At 46.5% G+C, this 19,218-nt stretch overlaps 1 protein-coding gene across 2 annotated transcripts in view; it reads right to left on the reverse strand.

Annotated features, from left to right (window-relative positions):
* Positions 1-13,404: 13,404 nt before the first annotated feature.
* Positions 13,405-19,218, reverse strand: part of GNG4 (G protein subunit gamma 4) — a 45,514-nt gene continuing 39,700 nt past the window's right edge. For both annotated transcript variants that reach the window (XM_019747008.3, XM_019747009.3), the window contains exon 4: positions 13,405-16,906. In XM_019747008.3, the coding sequence (XP_019602567.1) occupies positions 16,778-16,906 (129 nt within the window). In that variant the 3' untranslated portion in view covers positions 13,405-16,777. The remainder of the gene's footprint in view (positions 16,907-19,218) is intronic.

A 19,218-nucleotide genomic window follows, 5' to 3' on the forward strand; every position in this document is an offset into this window, starting at 1 on the left:
TTGCAGAAAGAAGTCAAACATGACTTGTCTTCATGTTTTGTTATTGGTATATATCGAGTATTACAATTTTATAGTTTTTTCCTTTCTTAAAATATGTATCCATTTTTTTGGCACCCTGTTACTTCCTGCATTTCCTTTAAGCTGAAAGGAAATGCTAAAATGCACAACAGCAGCCACATCAAATACCCTCGGGGGTGTTCTCAGTCCCGGAGGGGTCACCCGCACAGGGGCTCTGCTACACTACAGAGGTCAAAGTTACTGAGACGGACCCTAGGCTAGTCTGCAACAGGCAAAGCTAGAGTCGCTAACGGCTCTGACTGCAAACAAGTGTCCATTGTCTCTGTAAGACTCCCTAGACTGCCCTTACTACCAGAAAGTTCTCCTGGCTTTCTGCTGATATTATGGACTAATTTGTTCATTAGCTAGTTGACTCCTCAGAATGCATATTTCAATGGCTAGAGTTGGTAGTGAGTTTGAAGACTATGATAGAGAGAGGAATCTAGAGAGGAAGGCTGGTGTGAGGTAGGTGCCGGAAAGAATGAAGCCCACTGGAAGTGTGAAAACAAGGACAGGCATTGCATCATGGACCCAAAACTCACCGGTCGTAAAAATTTGCCAGATTTGGATAATAGTCTTCTTTACCTCCCTCCCTCCTTTCTCCTTCATTTTCTCTTTCCTGTCCTCCTATCTTCCTGCCTCCCTCCCTTCCTCTCTTTCAACAAATATTTATGATGTGTCTATATAGTACGCCTGGAACCACTAAGGTTACAAATGAGAACCAAACAAACTTGGTTCTTGCCTTCACAGAACTTCCACTCTAGTGAGGGAGGCACACAAAGAACAAGCAAACAGACCCAGCACAAGGAAAAGGGCTGTTACAGTCTCTAAAATGGATCAAACTCAGGATAGACTGTAGTTGTCACCATGTGGACACTTGCCCCTTCGTGACTAGGTTTCCTGCTAAAATAAGTAACTGGCAGGTGTGCAAGCATTTTTTAAAATAAAGAAACCTTTATAATTATAGTTATAACACAAAATATTAATAACGAGCGAGCCTCCCATCGTTAATCAGAAGATCCCATAACTATTGCTAAATAAACCACTGCTGTCACTTCCTCTCTACTGAGTTGCATTCAGAGGCCCCTCCTGGGCCTATTCAAACATGGCTCACATTTGAAACTCCTCTTCTTGGTGCGGGACAGGCAGCCCTGAGCCCTTACCATGGGCTGTTTCGGTGCCCAGGTGGAGCGAGTGCCCATTTCTTTGAGTTGTGCCCCAGGGGCTGATTAAACAGAGGCTGCACGAGGAGCCCTCGCACACTAACAGGCGATGTAGACGACGTCGAAAACCAAAGATGACCACCAGGCTGGGTGTAAAATGAACCAAGGTGAAGCTGTTGAAAACAAAGAAGGTAATTAGAAAGAACAGGAACAATCTAAGCAAGGAAGAAGGCAGCCCGGCGTTGGGAAGCTCAGCAACATTAAACACGGGAACTGATTTGCTCCGTGCCGTGGATGAAACAGGTTTTCCATATTATAATTGGCTGTCAGGTTCCATAAAGTAAATTAAAAAAAAAAAATCTTAAAAAAATGAAATAGATTGTCAATAGAGCAAGTTTTAAAAATCTAAGTAAAATTTGGTCTCTTTTTTATTAATGCTTAATTGTCTTCAATCAACATAGTCCAACTTTGAGTACATACTAAATCCCTTTTAATGAAAAATTCCAGATCTTTCCATTTTGCTCATCTGGAGGTCGGCGCCTCAGTTTTTCTTTCAACTATATTATGCATAACGTGATGAATTTCCCTTAGTCATTCTTCACAGCTACACACTGCCCGAATTGCAGAATCCGGTAACTTAAAACTCTCAGAATGACTGGGTTTATGCACATAGGAGGAGATGCATTTGTATTCTCCTCTCCCCTGATTTTTTCATTTTTTTCCTCATTGTTCATTCTGTACCTTGAGGTATGTTAGGAGTCTTGCTTTTAGAGATGAAAGAAAAGGAAAACCCAGTTTCTCCCACACTTTCGTCTTTTGTTTAGATTAAAAATCAACACTATTTTTATATTTGCCCAAGATACAGTATTAAAATTACTTCAAAGCTTTTTGACTGAAATGTGTAGAGTAGCCTTACGGTGAAATGCAGAGCTATTTTACAAGAAATTAATTTTAAATGCTAGAGGGAGGACGGCATGAGGTTTCCAAAATGACATGACATTAATTCAGCAAGAATATCTTAGAGCCATTCGGAGTCAGAGGACAGGATGATATTTTGATCTTAAAAGATAAAAGGGTAATTCCAAATAGCTAATTATGCATAGGGTTCATTATCCATATTGATGTATGTATTAGGGTGAGTTTTTTCTATGCTTTCAGTGCCAGATCCCACTCTTACACACTATTAAACAGTGTTTCCTTCTTGTTTACAAACGATGAGGTGAATGTCTCTTTCCCCTGAAAAACTAGTGCTAGGGAACAAAACCTGTCTTTATCTTCTCTGGAGATGGCAATCAAATACTCCAGCGACCTCGTCTGATTTTTATAACGTATTTGGCAGGAAGTCGTGTTTTTCATGAAGTCAGGAAACCTGGTTTGGAATCTTCACTCTGTCACTTACTAAAATTATAACTTTGGATAAGCTACTTAATTTCTCTAAGCCTCAGTTTCCCTGTGTGTAGAATGTGAAAAATCATGACTACCACATAGGATTTTCAAAACAAAACTGTGTGAAAGTACCTGGCACTAGCTGGTGCTCAGAAAATGTTAGTTGCCTTTCTTCCAAGGCCAGAGGCACGGAGAGGGTGGAGAGCTGTATGAATCTGCTGCTGCTGCTAATTAAAGCACACCAGAACTCAGTATTCACACTGGCTCAGATGGTGGGGCTGACTGCTGTAGATCGTGCATAGGCTGGGGTGGCTCGACCTTGATTGTCTTGTTCTGGGATCCATGACGAAGGGAGAGTCGCTGCCTGAGCCATGGTCTTCTCACAGCAGAGGCAGAAGCCTGGGAGACTACCATCGCATCAAAGGATTTCCAAGCTCTCATCAGAGCTCAGCAGGTTGAGGATGAAGGGAGCCAACAAGACTAATAGTTGGGTTTATCCAGGGTTGGGGTTCTGCCAGGTGGGCTCAAAGAAAGTAGGGTAAGGGAACCTAGACAGTTGGCAAGAGGGAGGTTGAAGAGATGGCCCATAGACGATTAGGGAGAAAAATGAGCAAAAGAAAAGACTGGGTGAATAGGAGGAAGTAAGGCACCGGGGTGCTGGAGGCCCTTGAGAGGAGGAAGAAGAAGGATGAGTATGGCTGTAAGAGAGCAACGAGCTAGGAGGGTGGGAGTGACATATGTGGACATAGGACTTCAGCAGGGATCCGGACAGCCTATCCTCCTGTTTATCAGATAACCCTGCAGTGATGGGCAGTGGGATCCAGCATTGACTTAACTGCACCTCCTCTGTCATCTTTGCATGTCAGTGCTCAGCACTTCACTCGCTGTCCCTGCAATGGCTGAAAATCCATGATGTGACGACATCCTTCACTGGTTAGAATCCACCCCCTTTGGTAATGAACTTGCCACACGTAGCTAACTCAAGCTTTTCTCACACTGAGGGTAGATTATCATATTGACTTCACTATATTAGCACTTTACAAATGTCTTGACATTCAAATTGTTTCAACATGTTACTAAATTTCCTGTTTTGAAATTTAATTCAACAAATGATTAAGTATCTGCTCAGAGCCAGACACTGAGGCTGGCCCTGGGGTCTAAAGGTGAAAAAGAGAGAGTGCCTGCCGTACTAAGGCAGCAGTTTTGGAAGGTGGGGGACCTTGAGTGGCATGCAGCTATGTACACAGATAAAGGCAGAGCCCTAAGAGTCACAGTCACCTCCAAAGTGGTCTGGGGCTCAGCCTGCACAGTGGGAAAGCCTCTGTCCCCCAGAAAGTTGGCTTCGCTGCAGGTTCACTTGGAGCATTCTTTGTTCCCTCCAATTGCATTCCCTCTCTTCTTCCTTCTCAGTTATCCAACATACTGAATTTGAGGAATATCCTCTGGTCCATGTTTTTATACTTTATGTTTCTGTGTATGTGTGTGTCCATCAAAATATGTAGTAGTATTTTGTTTTTCAAATTTACCTAAATAGCATATTTTATGTATTGTGCTACAATTTGCTCTTCTCATTCAACATTGTATTTCCAATGCCTGTCTTACTTGGCATATGTAGATCTAATTCATTCATTTCAGCTGCTTAGTATGAGAGTATGTCATTGGATGACATACTGTTTATGTGACTGATGTCACTGTTTATTTTTGCACTTCCCCACTGATGGACATATATATTATCTACTAGGCACAGTTCCAAGTGCTTTACAAATTCTCATTCACCTATCCTCATAACAGGTAGTACTACTAACCTATTTTATAGACAAGGAAACTGAGACACAGAGAGGCTAAGTAACCCATTCAAGGTCACACAGCCACTAAGTGGTGGAACCAGGATTCAAAGCCAGATTACCTGTCACGTCAGGGTCTTCGTCCTAACCCTGGGCTGTGCCACCTGTTTAAGGTGTTTCAGGTTTTCCCTGTCACAGTCTTTCCACACTTCCTCTTGTGCCCACTGCCATAGGCACACGAGTGGGCTTTCTTTCTGGTTTATACCTGGAACGGGGGCTGCTGGTTCCAGACGGTCTCTCGCATCGTGATGACTTTTTGCCGTGTTAACTCGACAGGGGAAGATAGTGTCACAGAACAAGGCTGAGGCTTTGAAGGAATTCAGTGCAGTTAGATTCACTTCGGTGTTTCCGAACTTCAGTGTTTTCGGCTCCTAACTACAGGCTCTTTTCTGTCACTGTAATGACCCAAGAGGAGGTCAACAGAATATGAACCTACTTTGAGAAGAGAGAAGACAGATGGCCCATGTCACATGAGCAATTCTTCTCAATTGCTTCTCTCCCTCATTACAAGCGTAGTTTATAACACAGCTGTAAGTTACTGTGTGACCGATCCAGGACTTGGATATTTCCTCTGTACAATTTTAGCCCGTAAATTTAACTCATTAATCTGCTAAATCACTTTGGGGATTCTTACATTGGTCTGAACCAATAATTTTGAACACATTTTTTTGCAATATTACTACTGTAAGAACAGATAGCTTTTAAAAAATGTTAATTTCTTAAATTAAGGTATAATTGAGATACATTATATTAGTTTCTGGTGTAGAACATAATGATTTGATATTTATATACATTGTGAAATGATCACAATAAGTCTAGTTAACATCCATCACCAGTTACAGAATCTTTTTTCTTGTGATGAGAACTTTTAAGATCTACTCTCTTAGCAACTTTCAAATATGCAATACAGTATTATTAACTATAGTCACCATACTGTACATTACATCCCCAGGACTCATTTATCTTATAACTGGAAGTTTGTACCTTTGACTACTTTCACCCATTTCTCCCCCCCACCCCCAGCTTCTGGCAACCAGCAATCTGTTCTCTGTAGCTATGAGCTTGTTCATTTTTTCAGATTCCACTTATAAGTGAGATCAAACAGTATTTGTCTGTCTCTCTCTGACTTATTTCACTTAGTATAATGCCCTCGAGGTCCATCCACATTGTCGTAAATGGCAAGATTTCATTCCTTTTTTAAGGCTGAATAATATTCCATTAATAATAGACCACATTTTCTTTATCCATTCATGTTTGTTTCCATATCTCGGCTATTGTGAATAATGCTGCAATGAACACAGGGATGTATATATATTTTTGAATCAGTTTTTTTGTTTTCTTTAGATAAATACCCACAAGTGGAATTGCTGGATCATACCGGGTGCCTTTTTGTGGTGTTCTCACGTGGTGGAAGGGGCTAGAGACCCCCTGGCGCCTCATTCATAAGGGCACTAATCCCACTTGTGATGGCTCCACCCTATGAGCTAAGCACCTCCCAAAGGCCCACCTGCTACCACCATCCCCTTTGGGGTTAGGATTTCAACATATGAATTTGGGAGGCACACAAACATTTTAGACCACAGCAGCACGTATGTCCTGGGTTGTGATATAAAATGTGTGCTTTCTTGTTTTTGTGGGTCATGGTCAAAAAAGTGAGAAACTAGCATATAGTACAGTGTGCTGATTACAGTAGTAACCTTGACAGCTCACTCCGCTCTGCCAGAGGCCCAGCGTGCTTCCAAAAGGAGTCTTGACGCCTGTGTTTACGTAGCACTAGTCACAACTGCCAAGAGCTGGAAGCAACGTCATGTCCGTCCAGGGATGAATAGATAAACGGTGGCGCATACATACAACGGAATATTATTCAGCCTAAAAAGGAAGGACATCCTGACACACGCTACTACATGGAGGAACCTTGAGGACATCATGCTCAGTGAAATAAACGTGTCACAAAAGCGCAAATACTGATGCATACCACTTACATGAGGTACTTAGTGGCCCTAAGCCTAGAGCCATGCCCCCTTGGAATAAAACCTACCTTACCTCTTCAACAGGTGCCATGAATTGTTTTCTTTAACAGTATTCATATGGAGTTCAAAGCTCAACAGGTCACTGACTCTGCAATGAGCCTGCTCACATGTTTTTTTGGGGGTGGGAGATGCGCTCTCTTATTCAGAGAAGAGGGAGGAGACAGATGGCGGGACCAGTCTGGACAGAGTGCCCTCACACCCTGCGTTGCAGACACCCTTTGAAATGCACACAACTGTGAGCACTGACAACTTAAGAGGAAACGATTTAAGCTTGTAATTGGAGCAGTTATATTAACGAAATAAAACTCAGTGGAGGAGGGAGGAAATGGGGTCAGGGTTGTTGCGGGAGGCAGTGGGGAGGCTTACTCTCCTGATTATCAATCCCCTCTCCCCACTGTGGTCATAGCGAGCAGTCCGAATGGCACAGCCTTCCTCAAACCCTCTAGGGCTCTCTACTGCCCTCAGCAAAAAGCTCAAACTCCCTACCTCAGTTTACCTGGCCCCTCACCATCACCCTCTCCCAGCTCCCCCATTGCCACTTCCCCACTTCCAACTCCTTGCCCAGGCCTCCAGAACTGCCTGCAGCTCCCAGACCCCACCCACTTTCTTTCCCTGCATTTGTCAAATGCTGGCCTGCTCTCTGTTCCTCCAGATTTTGGCCTGGTTAATTCCTACTAATGTCTCAGGTCTTAGCAGAAATGGAGCTTTTACCTTGAGGGTAATGAAGCTAAAGCTTCAGGGTTTGCGACAAGCCCTGATACTGATTTTGTAACCAGGAATTCCTTCGCTTAAAGTGGGTCACCCACATTGTACATGAGCCTCAGGCCTCACAAAACCTGAATCTACTTCTGGGTCTCCATGTAAACAATCCTGGCTTCCTAACTCCTTAAAACGGGGATCTTGACTTCCTGTCTGAGCCCACTGATCCCACAACCCCCGGGACAGCCCTGAACAGGCACCCCCCCTTACAACCCTCGCCCCCTGCCCTCGCCCCCGGCAGTCTATGGAGTCAGCAATCTCTGCCCTGAAAGGTGTAGAGAAAAGAAACTTTATCTGCCTATGTCCTTTAAGTGCCAAGGTGCAAAGTACACAGTAAGTAGTAAATTAGCATGTGGTGAATATAAGTATTTCATAAATTGATTTGGGGAAACAATGCTTTTTATGTTTCTCAAGGTATTCCACAAAACCTCTGACAAGAATGAAGAAGAGGGAAGACAAGCCAAGAAGAAAGTTCCAGAACACTGCCCTGGCACGGGTCTGCAGAGTGCTGCTGTTCCTGCTCGTGTCCCATTTTCTTTTTCCTTATTGACTAATAGCCTGACATTTCTGAGCATTTATCATGATCATGATGGTCTTTTTCACTTGTTAACTTGTCCAGACTTCAGTCCCCACTTATTCATTTGGTCACTAATCTAGATGCTGCTACGCAGACAGTTTGTAGATGTGATTAAAGTATGTAAGCAGCCGACCTTCAGTAAGAGACGGTTTCCCTTGATAACCTGGGTGGGCTTCCCTTCATCAGTTGAAAGGTCTTAAGAGCAGAGCTGAGGCTTCCCAGAAGGAGGAGACATTCCACCTGGAGGAGCATCTGCTCCTGCCTGACCGTTCCAGCCGGCCTAGCCAGCCCCACAATCACATAAGCCAATTCCTTGCAGTACATTTCTTACTACATGTACTTCTGCTGCTTCTGATTCTCCGGTCGGACCCTGACGGACATGATGGGTAGGAAGTGTGCCAAGCCTTTGATGTGCAACCACTCAGGTTATATACACCATTGTTCTCTGCTGTCTTTTGAGTCCCCCCAGAAGCTGACCCTGAGATAAGGGGTTTATTTAAAAGGTGATCCCAGGAAGTACAAGTAGAGGAGACGGGGAGTAAGACAAGGAAAGGCAGGCAGTGAGTACGTGGTGTGTTATCAGGCCAGTTAGCTTGTGGGCACAGAATTCTGGGATTCTGTGGGAACTGCTTCAGAGTTATGTCAACCAAGGGGTGAGAGTGAAGAAATCTTTATCCACCAAGTCTCTAGCTGCTGCTGGGTAAGGAAGCTTCCAAGGACATTCACTCAGCTGCACTCTGGGCTCTTTCTGCCCTGGAGCCCAAGGACTCCTCGCCCAGGAAAAAGACCCAGGCAGGAGTTTCTTCGTGTCTCACTTCTTAGAGGTTAAAGAGATTTGCAGCAACTTCACTAATAAAAGCAGCTGAACTGTCTGCTCCAGCACCTAAGGATCTCTCTGGAACAGGACATTTTTTATTAAAAAGCAAAAATAAAAGCTATAGTATCTCTTTAAACTTAAGAGGGGTCACTGGACAGCTTTTGTAGATTTTTCTTCCTCTGAGAGCTCATGATGTTACACAATTTACTTTTTCTCCACGTTTCTTACTGACGTCTCAAGTAAGAGCAGTGGGACCTTAGCCTCCCTGACTCTGACCGTCACTCAGGTGCAGCCCTGGGACTGGTGGGGCCCCTTTTCCATCCCCTTTCTCCCTTGTGGGTTATTCTTCCTAAACAGGATGACATAGCAGTTGGGATCACAGGCTCTGAAGTCAAACTTCCTGGTTCATATCACAGCTCTTTTCTCTACTGATTGTGTTTTGTGAACGTGAGCGAGTGACTGGATTGGCCAGTGAGAGCCGAGTGTTAAATCTTCAGGACTTTTGCAAGCCTGTTGCTGTCCTGTTGGTAACTTGGTGGGAGTATTTACACCATGGAAATTGGCAAGTGCTGCAGATTGGTACCTGCTCCCTTTCCCAACCTGGTTGTCTCCATTCGGCTGCACACCACTCCTCTGCTTCCTCAGCTATAAAATAGGAGTGGGAACAGCGCACAGCTGATGGAGAAAGAAGCCTGTGAGCGTCCAGGCCCACATGCTCCCTGGTGTGTGGAAATACTCAGTGACAATGAGCTGCCCTCGGTGTTTCTCCCACTTTACGTGGTCCAGAGCCTTTTTGCTTCATGTGCCCCTTTGTGCAATAACTTCAAACACCGGACCAGCCAGAAGCAGCATACACATTGGTAATAAAGTTAAAAAAAAATCACTTGGATTAATTAGAGCCTTCAAACAACTAGCTCATAACTGACAGGAACTGTGCGGTCTAATGTTTAGGAGGCAGACACCAGTGACACATTATTGTAAAATGAGAATTCTTTTAAATCTGGCATAGACGACTTTCGTTATACACATTTTCTTTGGCTAGCTGTTAGAAAGAATTTCTTCTTTGGAGTTCCTATTTTTCTTCTCCCAATTAAGGCAAAGACTGTAACGATAGTTTATTACAGCATTTGGTAGTTCAGTAAACAAACATGTCCTAAAAAATTTAAATAGCTGTGTTGAAGAAAAACATGTGCTGGAAATTCACATTAATTATATGCAAGTTAATAAAGACTTTCGGTGAGCAAACCAACTCTTGGTAATACACTGCCGTTATCTGAGTGCTAACAATAGAATATGTATTATACATATCCGACTCACTCTGATCACTAACGAATTAATCACTTCTATGTATTTAAAGATAGAGATTATACTGGTAAAGCCTAAGCTCAGTGTTTTCTTAATGAGTCCTGCATTTATTCTCAGTAGGTCTGTGGGCCTTATTTTCTATCAGTCTTCATGATAAATGGAATATGTGTATCTTAACCTAACTTTATCAGCATTTGCATTATAGAAAGAAAAGTATTAATGCATAGTCTATTGTCACCAAATCATTACAGACCCCAAACTCAGGCTGCGTTTTATTAGAGAACTCTTCAATCAAGATGTTTAGAAGTTCATCTCTTCAAATGATGGCCATTTCCAGGAAAAAATAGAGCTTGTTTGTATGATGTTTACAAAATGCCAGACGTCAACTTGTGAAAAGGTAGCGGCATTTGAAGGAACATGGAGACTGTTTCCCGTGTGGAGCAGGGTGCCCTCTGTGCCACTGAAGCTGCTTCTCTTCCAAGATGCTCTGCGGTCAACACACCAATGCCTGTTTGCTTCGGGGGATTCTCTCCTCACAGCAGTAAACTTTTTCCAAGCCTTTCTCTATTAGTGGAGTTGAGTCCCATCTCAGCAATAAGTTCCAGGAAAACTATAAAAATAGGTGCCATCTTCTTAGGCAGAAAAAGTCATCCCCAGAGGACACTGGGGGCCCCCACTATTCCCGGCTCCTGCTTCTTCCAGCCCCCGGAGCTGGCCTTTCTGGGTCCCATACAGTCAGTTCCTCATGAGGCTGACTTGGAAAGCGGTGCCATCTCCTGGCTGAAACTCTGTGCTGCTCTTCTGCCCACTATCCTGCACTGTTCTGCTCACGGGGCTTCTGCCCTGGCGTCCCCAGGCCTGAGTTCTCCAGCTCCGTGTGCCCCCTTTTCCACGATCAGGCTTCTACAACAGTCTCCACCCCAAGTTCTCTCTGGCAAATTGTAGTTCTCCAGACAGTACACGAATCTGGATGTCACTCGGGTCACACCTGGGAGCTGGCCCTGTGACTCTGCCTGTGGCTGGGTCCCAGTTAGCTGAAGGGTCACATGTCTCCTGTCCTCATGATAACTGGCCACCTGCCGGGTTCTGTCTTCTGTGCATATCGTGAGGTCCCTTCTCCATAAGGCGGTTCCGGGAAGGTGGGGGCCTTGGTTGCATTCGAGTATGAACAAGCCTGTAACTTTGACGTGTTAAGCTGTTGGAGTGTGGGGGGTGTCCTGCTACTGGCTGGTCAGTTTTACTCTCTCTCCGTATTTCAATGTGTTTTTGGTAAATGACAAAGTCTTACTTTAAACTCTGAGTCTCTGTCTGTCTGGCCCTGTTTCCACAATAGTTGTTAACAAGGTAAATTCAGTTCGTGCCTCTTGACTGAGCACGTGTTCGGTGCCAGGCAGTGCTGGATATGTGTGTTGTTTCATGGAATCCTCAAGAGCCCCCTGTGAAATAGGCACTATTGTTCTCATTTCACCAGATGAGGAATGAATGCCTAGCACAGCGAGGCGAGGAAGTAGCCGGGTGAGGATCTGAACCCCACTCTGGGTGCTTTTGGTCCTACCTTCTGGCTCAATCACTATGTGTCTCCCAGGGGGCCCATCGTCTCCTTTCATTTTCTTGTTCCTGTGTCATTTTAACTAAAGACATGCTGATGTGACTCTGGAGGAGGTGGTGACCTCTGTTAGCTGCCCTGGTTTGACAGGCAGGTGCTGGGTGGTATCAAGTCAGGAGGGCGGGCTGGGATTCCAATCCAGTCACTTAGGAACTGCCGGCCTTGGGCAAGTAACTTCATCTGAACTTAGTGCCTCGTGTACATGAGGAATATACACCTACAGAATGAGGATAATTCATTGCACCACTGTTGTACAGATTAAAAGTGAACGCCTTTGCTGGGTGCCTGACACATGTAAGCACTGAACAAAAAACAGGTTCCCTCCTCCCTCCCTTGGCAACTATTTCACAGGGTCTTCTGGGGGTCTGTCCACACGATTAGCAGCTACGGAGAACCCTAAGGAGTGAGGTGAGTGCTAGGCAGAGGAAGCAGTAGGTGCAAAGGCCCTGAGGCAGCATGGAACAGGGCTGGAGAGGTAGGCTTGAATAATGGCCAGTGTGGCTGGAGAACAAGGTTTTGAGGGGGAGTGAGGTGGGAAAGTGACTCTGGAGAGTAAGTCAGGGGCAGACTCCATGTCACTGAGGAATCTGTGAAGGTAAGTGCTTACAATAACACCAGCATATGGTTCACCCCATACCGGGGCTTGAAAAGTTGACAAGTTAGTAATTATTTATAACTAAAACAGAATCATGTGTAAGAGTTTTATTAGAAACTGGGGATGTTGGTTCTGACCAGTGGGAGCTGACACTGACTCATACACACTTACCCCTAGAAAAACTGCAGCTGGGCAGACCCCCAGCTTACCCTCCACCACCCTGTTGTGGGCCATGCGCAGTGCTGAGTGCAGTGCTGCCCAGGAGGTGAGGCTGAAACGTGGGGCCGGGCAGGGAGCATCATTCTGGTCCTCCATAAAACTCCCGCGATCTGGTGTCTTCTCACCGCCTGATGAGCTGAAGGAAATGGAAGTGTAAATCGATTCTGTCTAACCTGTCACCAGAGTCCTTCTTCTTCTCAGGTCAAAATGTTAGCTGTCATTATTATTTTCATCTCAAATCTGAACAGTCACTAGAATGAAATTCCTTCTGACCTTAGGTTTGCTCCCCTCCCTCGGAGAAAGGCTGATGACAATGCATAGACTCATTGTTGAGCTCCGTGGAAGCTGGAACATAGAATGAAAGCTAAGACCTTCTGACTCATGTAGCAGGAGTCCCAGCGTGAAGCCACTCTGATCACTCTGGGACTGAACATGTCAGAGCTGCAAGAAGAATGGCTGAGGCCACGCGGTAGCTGAGAGCAAAGGAGACAGCAGCTTCAGAAACCATCGGAGGTTTGGGAGGGGCCTAGTGCCCCGTGGGTGGGCACAGAGTCAAAGAAGCCTTTTGCCTCAGTGTATCTATGGGCTGGGTGGCTGGGGGACCAGGGCTGCCTTCAGAGGACACATCCTTGCTGAGCTGGCTGGTGCCTTCGATTCATTTCCTGCTCCTGGAGGTGGTTGATAATTGGGTTTTGTGGCAGCCATCCCCTCCATTCACTCCTGATGGTCAGACGCAGGAGAGGCTGACAGGATGCCACCTGCCTCAGTTACAGAGAGGCTGCTCCCAGCGGGATACCCCAGTAGGATTCCTCACTGTTTTCCTAAAAGACATGAACCACTAGCATGGCCGCTGCACAATGTGTTCACACGTATGCACAGTGCTCAAAGCCTGTTCTCCATCCAGATAGCTGTGGATAGTAAGCACTTCCTATTTCATAATGTCAGACACACTCTTAAATGTCCTACCAATCATCTGATACCTGAAGGAGTAAAAGGTTGATCAAAGTGCCAGAAAAGAAAAAAATAAGCGTAGGATTCTTGACAGCTAGCCACAAAATCTAACTTTTTATTGAAGAATAACACACATACAGAAAAGTGCACAAATCCAAAGAGTACACTCGAAGAATTTTCACAAACTAGACACACCCAGTGTGTCCAGATCCAGAAACACATGGAGAAACAGAACATCCCACAGGCTTGCCTTGCGCCCCTCCTGGTCATCATCCCGTCCAGAGAGACCGACACCCCTACTTACAACAGCAGAGACGAGCATTGCCGGGGTTGCACTTGATAAACATGGAATCGTACGGCACGTGCTGGCCTTATCTCGTGAGGCCCACGCATGCACAGTGTGTAGCTGCAGGGCTGGTCACTCACTTTCATTGCTGTGCAGGTTCCACTGTGTGAATATATCATTATTTGTTTATCCTTCCAACGTGGCATTTGGGTGATTTCCAGGGTGGGCTTATTAGGAATAGTGCTTCTATGAACATAGTACATTTCCTTTGGTGAATATATGTACACATTTCTGTTGGGTATACACCTTGATGTGGAGTTGTGAGGTCATATGATACGTACATCCAACCCAGGCTATTTCATGGAAGAATAAGGAATTTATTGGATGGAACTTGGGGACTCAAAGAATTGGCAGAAAGCTAGAAAGGAGATCCAGGAAGATGGGTGGGAGCCAAGACAGCTCAGTGGGGCCCAGGAATGGAGCAGGGATGATGGGCTCAGGACTCTGCCACCTCTGGACATTGTTACCGGGGACACACCATCCCTGCAGCCTCCAGTCCCAGGTAACTCCCCTGCTGGGTCACTGCCACCCCTGGGCTGCTGCAGCTCCTGTGACATAAATCCCAGCACCCCTTCATTTCTTCACATCCCAAGCAGGGAGTCCAAGGAGCTCACCCCAGTCACTGGCCACTCCCTGGCTGGTCAGTGCTGGTAAGGGCTGCGCCTGAGAGACAGGCGAGACCTCTCCACTTCTACAGTGGGGGGGGCACTGCACCCCACTAAGTTTATATGCAAGGGGTGATCCCCCACTACAGGAATGGGGCTCAGATGCTGCACCCAAACTGGAAACACAGAATGGCAGCCGCCCACTACAGGGCACTCCATACCACTCACCTCTCAACAATGGCTAGAAGGGTGGGCTCATTCACACATTTGTGTAGCTCATGCCCCACGTGCATGAACTTGCTTTTAAGAAGACAGCATTGAATTCAGGGACACGTTAGAAGCCGCACAAAATGCCATAGGTTTGGAAAGAAAAGGTGTACTAAAAGGCCAAAAAGATCTCAGGGAGGAACATATGGAAGAAAGGAAGAAAAGGCAGGCAGACTATGGAGAGAGAGAAAGGAAAGGCGAGGGGGAGAAAGTCTGGTGAAAAGCCTGGAAGCACATTTTCTTCCTTGATCTGATTTAGCCAGTTTCCGTGCTGTCCCACTTTCTCAGCTTCTCTGATGGATTGTGCTTTGTTTCATCAGGTTAATGATGTTGACATGGACCACAGAATAAAGAGAGCCCGGTCGTAAACCAAAATAGAGAAGGACCTGGAGCCTCATTCTCACACACAGCATCAGTTCTGCTGCAGCTGGAGCACACGGCCTCCTTACAACACTGGTGTTTTCGGTGAGCTCTAATGAAGCTAAGAACAGGTTTCAACAAAAGAAGCAAAGAATAAAAATGTACTAAAACCATTTACAAGGGTAACAAGTCACTAACTGGTCGGAAAAGTATATTTTCCTTTTTGTAGGCCATTTTACGTTAGCCCTCCAACTGGACTACGGCAGTTTCAAGTCTTGTGCTATTCCCTATATTATAGCATGGTGTCTAATACATTTATTTGTTTTAAATGATAATCAGGGCTTTCATTTATGCAGTACCTCTCTATGTCCTCCTAGACAGAGAGGCAGGAGGAGTCATGACGACTGTCTCCACGTTGCAGGTGAGAACATTTCAGGCCGGCCACAGCAGCCTCGCCCACACGGAAGCCCCATTCAGGACCAGGGACAGAGGCAGTTTCCACCCAACGTCATAGAACATAGACAAACTGCTCGCTGCCCCTGTGGGTTTGTCTCTTCTTTCATCACAGTGGTGTAAGCTCGACTGAGGCGGGGCCTGCCAGTTTGTCTCAGAAAAACCAAGACCTGTCGAGCCTTCCACTGGGGCATCCAAGTATCATCTTCCATAAACTATCGGAATACGGCCCGACATGCCTCCTCCTGGCAAAAATGGGAAGAGACGGGGGCTGCTCAGCCGGCCGCAGCCAGTCTTCACAGAGCGGGTCTACCTGCAGACAGGGACGCTTGGAAGGCAGCGTAGCCCTGGGGTTCAGGGGGGCTCTGGGGCCAGGCTGCCTGCACTGAAGTCCTAGTTTTCCTGCTCACTATCTATAACCTGGGAGAAACTACCTCATCTTTCTGGGCCGCAGTGTCCCTCTCTTTAAAACACACCTATGCTCACGCCATGTAATTATTGCTGGAGGATGAGAGAAGTGAATATTTGTCATTGCCCAGGTCAGTGGATGGCACAAGTGAGCTGCCGCCCCTGTGACTCACTCCTCAGGGGCAGGGGCCACCCTGGTGAAGCCCCACAGGCCCAGTGCTGTGCCCAGGGGGTCCTCATTAACACAGCCCATGTCACAATGACCGAGGAGGAGCCAGAATAGGAGGGAGCAGGAAGAGGTGGCATTTGGAGAGGGGAGATGGCCAGCCAGCTGGAGCACGTGAACAGCTAGCAGTCACCATGTACATTTACGGATAAGCCTGCTACAGTATCCACCCAGCATCTACATCTGTAGAAGGACCACCTCCAACATGGTCAGTGACAGAGGGAACCAGGGGCCTGGGCCCTCAGCAGGGTCTACACCACACGGCCCCAGGAAGACACATTAAGAAAACCCTCCAATGCTTTAGGTTATTTCCCTTTTAGCAGGATGATGGAAAAGCAGGAAATAGAGACCTTCTAGAACTGCTTTCTCCAGGGAGGGAGGTGCAAATTTTACCCATATATTTCAATGGGTCAAAATGCTCTCATGTGATGCTGAATTGTTGGGAATGGGGATTGTTGGATGCAGTTTTTCAATAAATTATCCGCTGAATGTATTAACTTGATGTATTTAAACTTGGGAATTGATGTTTAAAAATTGAAGCCCTTGAATCCATACTTATTTTTACTTGGCACATTTGTTATTTGGCTAGAAAAATGTCTGGTTTCTTTGCCAATAATGAAAATAACACAGAAATGGAAAGAAAAAGTGAAATCAATGCAATGAAGGAAACCAAAGGACAGAGAGACCCTCCTCCCTGCAGCTGTGGCTGGGTAGGGACAGGAGGGGCGTCCCTAAAGCTACCGGCATGCGGGTCCCCACCGGGTGGCACTGACAGAACAGGAGGCGCTTCTCCACCCACGGAGTCAGAGGATGGTACAAAAGAACTTCTTCTCTCGGAAGGGGTTTTCGGACGCAGGCACGGGGACGATGAGAGGGTCGTCCCGGACGTGGGCCTCACAGTAGGCCAGGAGGTCGGCTGCTGCCTGGGACACCTGTGGGGACACAGCACAGGCGCGGGGTTAGGGGCCAGTTCTGAGTGTCCACATGGGGAGTGGACAAGCCCGAGGCCAGGCTGTGCTGTGTGCCTGGCCAACAGCAAGGCCCTTCCCAGCCCAGGGACAGGTTTTGTGCAGACCAGCAGAGACGGGTTCTGACACGTGGCTCTGAGGACAGAGATGACACCCAAACAGCAGACCACTGTCTGGAGGAACGAGAGGCAGCAGGAGGGTCCAGACATCTTCGTCCTCCTCTCAGGTGAGTGACGAGTGGCGACCCCAGGCCAGCAGCCTCACATGTACTCTGCTAAACCACTTCTAGACAAAGAAAGCAGAGTACTGGCCCTGGCCAAGCCAGTGTGATTATATTTATTATTATTAGTAGTAGTAGTATTTATTAATTGTCTTATTGCAATCTACTCTCATGACCAACATAGAGACACTTTATCCTCCTCAATACAACATGTATCATAAGCACTATAACACATAAGCTACATGTTATAACCACACAGGATTTAGCTCGGAATGGCCGCCCACCTGACCAGATAGCTCTTTCCCTCCATCTTCCTTCCAGGCTTACCTGAAGCCTGCGGACATATGGCCCTTGTGCACGGAACTACCCCCCTAGCTGAAGTCCAGGAGCTCCAGAGGAAGAGCTGGTGGGGCAGGGCAAGGTGCCGAGAGGAAGATAAAGTTCCAGCTCGCTGCCCTCTGTGTCATGTACCTGGCAAGTGAATGGCCTGTGCATGACCTCAGCCTGCCAATGAGGCCTCCCGCCTGCAAGCGCTTATCAGAGGTGGCAGGCAGGGGAAAACATATCACAGTCAAATGAAAACCTTTTGGTATATTCAATGTCTAAATCTTCTCCAGAATGACAAAAGTGCTCCACAAATGAAACAACGTAACACCTTCCATATACGAACGTACAAGCCACACATGTTCCCTCTAGGTTTTTTAAATTGGCTCATCTTCCAAAATTTTACAAATTCTTCTTCTGATTTCCAGCCTAGACACACCTGCTTTAGCAGTGGTTGGAATCCTGTGAATAATTCCAATAGAGATATATCACGAATTTTCCCTCCAGTGAAATAACTGAAAGTTGAGCTGACGAGTCAGCCTAAATCCTGACAAAGTCTACATATGTGGGAAGTGTGGGATGGAGCATCAAGCTGCCAGTCCCATCTCTGCCCCTAAGGTGGCTGTGTGACCCTGGGTAAGTAACTCAACCTCCCTGAGCTTCAGTGTCCTCATTTGTAAAACTCAGGAGATTTAGATATCTCTAGGGTCCTTTTAACTCTAAACAATCTATAATTCTACCATGGCCAGTATTTTAGATCCTACATAAATGTATGTTGGGTGGAATGGGAGTGTTTGAAGTGTGCAATGGTTTACAGGTCACCCATACAGGAATCTCCTAGGGGCAGACCAGGCCCGCAGGGACCTGTGAAGCCATCGCGAGGAACTAGAGCCCAGGTGCAGGGACGCTGACTCTGAGACACACGAAGCTGCGATGTGCAGAGGAGAGCGCTGTGATCATAGCGAGGGTTGCAGAGCAGAAGCTGGAGCCTGGGAGGCCGAGCCCTGCTCGCAGCGCGCTTGCTGCCACCGTCTGCAGCGATGCCTGTGCTCTCCCCTGACTGCCTCAGCCACGACCTCCGTTCCACGCCAGGCTTCTCGCCATGTCCGGAGACCCATGGGGGCTCCTCCACAGCCACCACGTCAGGACTACCCACTGAATTCATCTAGCCGCCCCTCTGGCAACCCCTGGAAACCGGTCGCTGCTGCCCAGGGCAGCAGACACAAAAGAGGGGGAGTGTGGGAACCGCCACCTTCCACCTCTAAGAGCCACCTGTCCTCGTAGGCCTACCGGGTCTCCGTCCCGGACTTCACCGAGCTTTTCCAGATGGTTCATTAAGGAATGTCTTATCTGACCATCATCCCCTCTACAGTTTGCTAGTTTTCACAGTTCCCATCTATTTCATTGTTTTGGACATACTGCCATGTGTTCTGAATTCTCTATAAACATCAGTATCTCACCCAGGAAGTACTTACTGAGTTTTAGATTAATACACATTTTAGCCAATTAAGAGGATATACGGGAAAGAATAAGGCAAGATTTCTGCCCTCCAGAAGATCTAAATGAGAAGACTCAAAAGTTAGAAAGTTACTATAATAATTGGCATTATTATATAAAGAACAGTTGCACAGGGCCATGGGGCCATGACAGGGCAAGGAGATAGGGGCGTGTGACAAACCCACCCAGTTCCGCACGGTGGCAGCTCCCTTAGTCCCCAGCCTCTGGGCCCAGA

Source organism: Rhinolophus sinicus, chromosome 6, assembly GCF_057876585.1.
Source record: "Rhinolophus sinicus isolate RSI-liver-muscle chromosome 6, RSI-T2T, whole genome shotgun sequence".
In the NCBI taxonomy this organism is placed as follows: Eukaryota; Metazoa; Chordata; class Mammalia; order Chiroptera; family Rhinolophidae; genus Rhinolophus; species Rhinolophus sinicus.